We start from the raw sequence: 6412 nt of genomic DNA, 5'->3' as shown, positions 1-6412 counted from the left end.
ATTCGGCCAATCACAATGCATTGGATAGCTGGCCAATCACAGCTCACCTCGCTTTTTCAGACCGATGAGCTTTGTAAAAATTGACGCGTTTCAGAAAGGCGGGGCATAGAGGAGAAACAATAATGTACAGTATGTGGAAAATAATGTGTTTTTTTAACCTTAAACCGCATAAACACATTTCATTACACCAAATACACAAAATAATGTTCTTTTTAGCAACATCATATGACCCCTTTAAGTGGAGGGATGGAGAGCGAGCACAAGCTTTATTGGAGAGAGTTCTGGCCTCGGTGAGAACCGATCCTCTCCTCTTCCTCTCTTGGTTCAGATCAGGACGGCTTCTGAGACACAGGGTCCAATGTCACTCTGGGGCGGGGACCTTGGCGCTTCTAAGATGGGTAGAGTTTCACCATCCGGGGGCGCTGCTGGGGCCCAAGCTATTTTTTTCGTCTGGGGCTGAGTTGGCACCGGCTTGGTAGGCTGCTGAGTGGATGGAGCCTTTTGATGACTTGAACCAGCCACCACACTGGAGCACTTTGGCAGGAAGTGACACATTGCCTGCGATGATTTCTCTGCCGCTGTAAACTGCTTTGTAAACCCATCTACGGCGGGGCCAAACAGTCCTTTAGGAGAGACTGGCGAGTCTAGGAAGGCGACCTTGTCAGCATCCCTGATCTCTGTCAAATTTAGCCAAAAGTGGCGCTCCAGCACCACCAAATTGGCCATGGCCTTGCCGATCGCCTGCACAGTGGCCTTAGTAGCCTGCAGAGCCAGGTCAGTCACTGTGCGAAGCTCTCTAAAGGCATCAGAACTCTGGCCGAACTTGTCCATGGTGCGGAGAAGTTTGGCCTGGAACACTTGAAGCACCGCCATCGTGTGAAGCGCTGATCCAGCCTGGCCAGCCACTGAATAAGTCCTGTTTGCTTGGGCTGAGGTAGTCCTGCAGGGCTTAGATGGATGTGTTGCATGGGCTTTCAACCCCAGGGCCGATGGAGGGCACAGATGCTGGGCCATGTTGTCTGCATCAGAGGCGGGAAACACACCCCCTCTTCAGCATCTGAAGCCATTCCTTCCATCCGAAGCTTCCTCCTCAGATGCGCCGAAGGAAATCAAGCCACTCACAGCTGACGAAGGGCACTGATCCTCACGTGTGAAGCACACAGGCGAATCGAGGCGTTGGGGGGAGCCAGGTGTTAAAGCCCTGCTGCTCCCCTGTTTCTTTCTCCTAAATGTTGCTCAGAGCCGACTTATATTTCTGGCACAATTAAGCAAGCCAAAGTAGCAGTGGCAAAGAACCCAAACTCCATCAGGAGATAAAAATGGAAAAAAGAAGCGTGGAAAAAACTGGGCTCAGTCGAGGTGTCAGTTCTGCTCTGGTATGTCATCATAACCTTCCTGAATTATGAACTGTAAACTTGACATACTGCCAGGGTGTGACCCAAACCCATATGTACAGTATTCTGACCAGATGTGGCAGTTAGATTGGATAGCTCATAAAGTATGAGAATGATGTCATTCCTAAAAGAGGGCTGTCGGCCACACAGCGTGTGATGAGCTACCCGTATCCTCTGCCAGATCGGTCAGCTGACCACGCTGTATCCAATTACCCAAAGCTGAGTGAACTTCTATGAGTATAAAACAATAAATGTTCATGTTGTCCGTTAGTATCACTAACAAATAGTGATAAAGTCCGGACTCAGAAAACACTTCTTCCGATGCCCCTGTATGAATGACGTCACCCAATGGGAGCTTTACAAACAAACAGCGTGATTCATTCATTCAAGCAGACAGGCACTGTGCAGAACAAGCTGAGCTTGTTAATGCATTTTGCGGAGGTGGTTTGCCACAGATGTTTAAACACTGGTTTGAAACAATGAAGGTCAAAGGTTAAAAAAACCAACAACAGATCTGAGACCAACTTCAAATAGCAAAGGGAAATGAGCTCTGTGGTGTGGGTTCCTCTTTCAAGTTTTGCCATGGATCCAGTTTTTATAGATCAGGAGAAGAAATTTAAGTCGTTATGAGTATAAAATGCTGAAGGTGGGACAAATGCACAAGTATTGCAATTTTCGGTCAAGGAAGTGCAATTTCATGATGATGCAAGCAGATAATGCAAGGTGAGAATTTGCAAGTGATGGGTGTGTTTGTGAAAGAGTGTTTATAGTCAATGTAACATGGCCACAATGCAGATCACACACAGGATACAGGTGCATGTCACATGAAAGACATCCTTGGAATTGAAAGCAGGAGGCAGACTAGACAAATGTTTTTTTATGCCAAAACATAGACATTACAACGTTTGCGATTCCGGTTTTCAAAAATATCTTTGAAATGGGAAACCGGTCCTAACTGCTCTGATGAGGAAATGACTCATTGCATCACACTGGAATCTTCCTCCTTGGGAAATTAATGAGCATTCAATTCTCAAAAGAAATTACAATAACGTGGTCTTTTATATAGAGGTTTTATTATTTGCCTTAATTTCTTGTCTGAGCATTTTAAAAATACTCCATACATACAATGATAGAATGAGGAAGCAACTACTTTATGTCTTATAGAGCAGGGCACTGAAATTAAAAACAGAAAATTAACTAATAATTCACATTTCTTAATTTGCACAGCTCAATAACAGCGTTAACGTTTTACTGGCCAAAATTTTTTTTTTTTCACTAATAGAAAAGAAAAAAGTAAGCTTAAAATATGACTTTTCATAAAGTTTGCTGAAATATACATTCTAACACTGTCCTGAACATCAAAATACAAATAATAATTCCAAAAATTCTCATCATTAAATGAGTCAAAAATATCAAAATGCATACCATTGAAATATATTATTTTGATTTTCAGTCTACCACGGTTCAGTACTCACTTACTGAATAGACACCGATTACTACTGCTTCTTTTAATAAATAAAATATTACATCAACATACAACACACAGACTTTCAAATACATTGCCAGTGCATTAGGGCTGGACAAGGTTGGTCTAAATCCAAATAAATATTAATAGATATATATACACATACATAAATAAATAAATTAAAGCATAGCCAGCAATGATTAAATACACAGTGCACAAGACATGAACAAAACTGCTTATTTGTAAGAATACTTATTTCAGGCAGAGCTTCTTCAGTACTAGAAAAAGCCTTGCCTCAAACTCAAACTACATTCCCAAGGTTCCTTCTCATTCTGTATCGAACAGCTCAGTGTCTCTTCCTGACCGAGTCTGTCTGTCAGAGTTCTAGTTCGTGGCTGGTTTTGAGCTCTCCTGCGAACCATTTAGCGAGTCATTCGTGAGTCAGGCCCTTCACAGAGGCACCATGACTCCTGCCAAACAAATGCTGTCACTCTATCCTCCTCTCCAGCACGCTGTGCCCTCTGCTCCTCACAACATTCAACTTTGCCACTTCATTTTGAGGTAGAATTTCCACACGGTTGCCCTGAAATAAAAGAACCCAGATGTCAGGCGACTTGAGTCAAATCATGCTGGATGATTTTATGCAGTATGTACCAATGGATGACTTCACTCACCGTTCTCTCCGGTTTCATTTAGTGGTGTGGGGCGGCTCCCAGTTTAATTTTCTCCTCATTTTCCACATTATATGCACCTTGCTTGTGAAACCTAGATGATAAAAAGATTGACATTATGATAGACTGCAGACATCTAATTGCTTATAGAAATTAAAGGGTGAGATTAAGTACAAACCTGAGTGCCAGCATCAGTCCAATGATGGTGAGACATAACGAAGAGAGAACCACGGCCACCACAGCAAGGGCCGTAGTGCGGCTATACACTCCCTCGTTCTTCTTTACTTCCAGGGAGAAAAGGTGGCATCGCTCTCCCGAGTAGCCCTGGTCACAACTGGGGAAAAAAACAGCCATTGATTCTCTTAAACGATAAAACAGTAACAATAAAAGAGTTGTCAAAATGGTTTCAATAAAACAGTAGCAAAAATTACAGGAGAAATGGTTTAAAGGAAGTGCTTACATGCATGAGGGCCCCTTTAAGTCCCTGAGATACTGGCAGGTTCCGTGGATACAAAAGTCCTTGTACTTTTTTAGACATGGATTCCTTTTCTTGCCTTTTCCCTTCTTCCTTCCAAGCCCCTTCTTCTTCGAGTCTTCAAGTTTCTCTGCATTCAAAACTGCACTCGGGTCTTTGGGTTTGCTTGAAAACGCAACTGTTTTGGTGGGAAAGAAGAGGAAATGTACAGTTATTCACACTAAAACTGAAACTACAGCACAAATGAAAACCACAAAATCTGTGATAAATTGCTTATGCTCCTCTATTGTAAGTCATTTGGGATAAAAGTGTCCGCTAAACATGTACATTTAAATGAATTACCTAATGGCACCTCGTAATCCCCTGAAAACTCATCCTCCTCTTCATCGTCATAGTAATACTCGTCTTCCTCCTCATATTCCACTTGCTTGTTGTCCACAGTAGATCTCTTCTCATTCAGTGCCTCCAAAAGATCAATTACAGCTGTCTGTGCAGGCCTCTCGCTCTCAAACCGCTCTATAGACGCACCACTCACTGATGTGACAGCCACTGAATGGGAAAACATAGTGAATAGCCATTAAAAATTAATCAGTCAGGCTGATTGTTTATGGTTATGCAGTGGATTGCGGACTACATTGTAAATGATAAACTTACTGGGGTCTCATAATTGTATTTTTTTATCTTATTTATTAATGCATAGAGCCCACTAATATTTCCCTTTTAACTAGAATAGTTTATTTCACGATCTCGAGGATGACATGCAAATAAGCTTGTTTTATAACTAATAATAGGTTGTGTGCATTACCTAAAGTCCCTAGAGGGTGCAAAGGGGCTCGTTTACAAAAATCTTGCATGCACAGACACTGAGCTAACGAATGAACGCATGAGACAAAAATAAATATATCCCAGAATATTCTTAAAACAGAATGACTGAATTACATTGTTGACCCATTAATAGATTCACTGGCAAATCTAAAGTTTTGAATGGTAAAAAAAAAAAAAAAGTCTGTGTTGAATATGAAACAAGTCATGTTAGGAATTTCCACACAACGTATTAGTAAAAAAGTTTTTTTTAAATCAAAAACTGAATTATTTTAGATTTCATATTATATTTCTTATATAACTAGCACAGGGTTGTAATGCAACACCCTTCAGCAACAAGCCACGGTGTGTCAGATACTCACCGATGGTAAAGGCGAAAAGACGCAAAATAGTTAAAAACTTCATATTTTCCCTTCTGGTAATGACGACGATAGATTCAGCTGTTAAAAATGAAATCCTTTCCGCTCTGTTAATTCCTTTGAAGCCACCGCAGATTTTTACTTCATGTCTTCGAGTTTTACTTTGTTACTGTGAGCGTCTCTCGTGCGTCAAGGTTAAAAAATCAGCCGCGTCTCAGTGACAGCCATTTAAATATGACTGTGGCCACGCCCACCAGAGCTGTAACAGATTGTGTATCAGGACAAAATCCTTTGATGATGTTTTATTAGCTGTTTCATTGGTCTACACCTCTTTCTTCTTTTTTCTTTTTTCAGTTTTAACCCTCCTACTATGCTAAAGATCTACACCCACCTGTGATCATCTGGCCTACACTGTAAACAATTAAAAATGCAAGACTTTTTGAATAGAGCACAAAGGGTGCTTTTATCTTTCTCTTTCTCTTTTTCTTTTCTTTTCTATTTATTTTATTTAATATTGATGAAGTAACAATTGTTTGTTTTTCCTGGCTAACTTCACTTTTGGCATTTCATAATATCTCCCATATTTTTATGACAAATATATTCTGGTATTAGTAAAGTAGGTAGATACAATTTTAACATATTTCACAAATAAATTGCCATTGTGATTAGAGCAGTCAATACAGGCTCACTTTGAACATCCATCGCAACACATGTTTTTATCAGCATTCTTTACTGAAATGACCCAAAGACAATAAAAGGTTAAAAACAACACTTGCCATAGTGTTGATCACGAGTTTGAAGTAATAAAGTGAACATAATATTATGTCATTATAATTTCATTTGGAGGAGAGCCATGCAAGTGATCAGCACCTTGAGGGAGAAGATTTATGTAAAGCATATTGAATTTTCTTTCTGAACTTTCTTCTTTCAAAACATGTTCACATGTTTAAACAGACATTAACTAATGATCTGATAATGATATGAATGTTTTAATGAAAGTTATGGTTCAAAACACCTGTAGTGAACCAAACTAAACCAGATTCAGATTTTGAATAATTCTGTGATTAAATGAACGAGAACGTATATGAACAAACATTAAATTGCTTTATGGGTTGAAATCTATCAAATCAACTATCCTTAATTATTTTGAATCCATCCTTAACCACGATTGCATTCTTTCATAATCACACCTAGTGTAGTGTCTTTTGGTAATGTATCACAAAAAG

The 6412-nt window shown here is 40.0% G+C and overlaps 1 protein-coding gene across 1 annotated transcript; it reads right to left on the bottom strand.

Moving 5' to 3' along the window:
- Nucleotides 1-2453: 2453 nt before the first annotated feature.
- LOC107731731 (proheparin-binding EGF-like growth factor) lies at nt 2454-5394 on the bottom strand. The gene is made up of 6 exons (XM_016542892.1): nt 5190-5394; nt 4348-4554; nt 3991-4183; nt 3709-3864; nt 3534-3624; nt 2454-3442 (listed from the first exon to the last, which is right to left on the bottom strand). Exons 1-5 carry the CDS (start codon nt 5230-5232, stop codon nt 3552-3554), a joined length of 672 nt encoding a protein of 223 aa, XP_016398378.1. The 5' UTR covers nt 5233-5394; the 3' UTR covers nt 2454-3442; nt 3534-3551.
- Between the last annotated feature and the right edge of the window lie 1018 nt (nt 5395-6412).

Source organism: Sinocyclocheilus rhinocerous, unplaced genomic scaffold (genome assembly GCF_001515625.1).
Source record: "Sinocyclocheilus rhinocerous isolate Xijiao unplaced genomic scaffold, SAMN03320098_v1.1 scaffold3446, whole genome shotgun sequence".
NCBI lineage: Eukaryota > Metazoa > Chordata > Actinopteri > Cypriniformes > Cyprinidae > Sinocyclocheilus > Sinocyclocheilus rhinocerous.
Note: the sequence above shows the minus strand (reverse complement) of the source record. Positions and strands in the feature narration are given on the sequence as shown.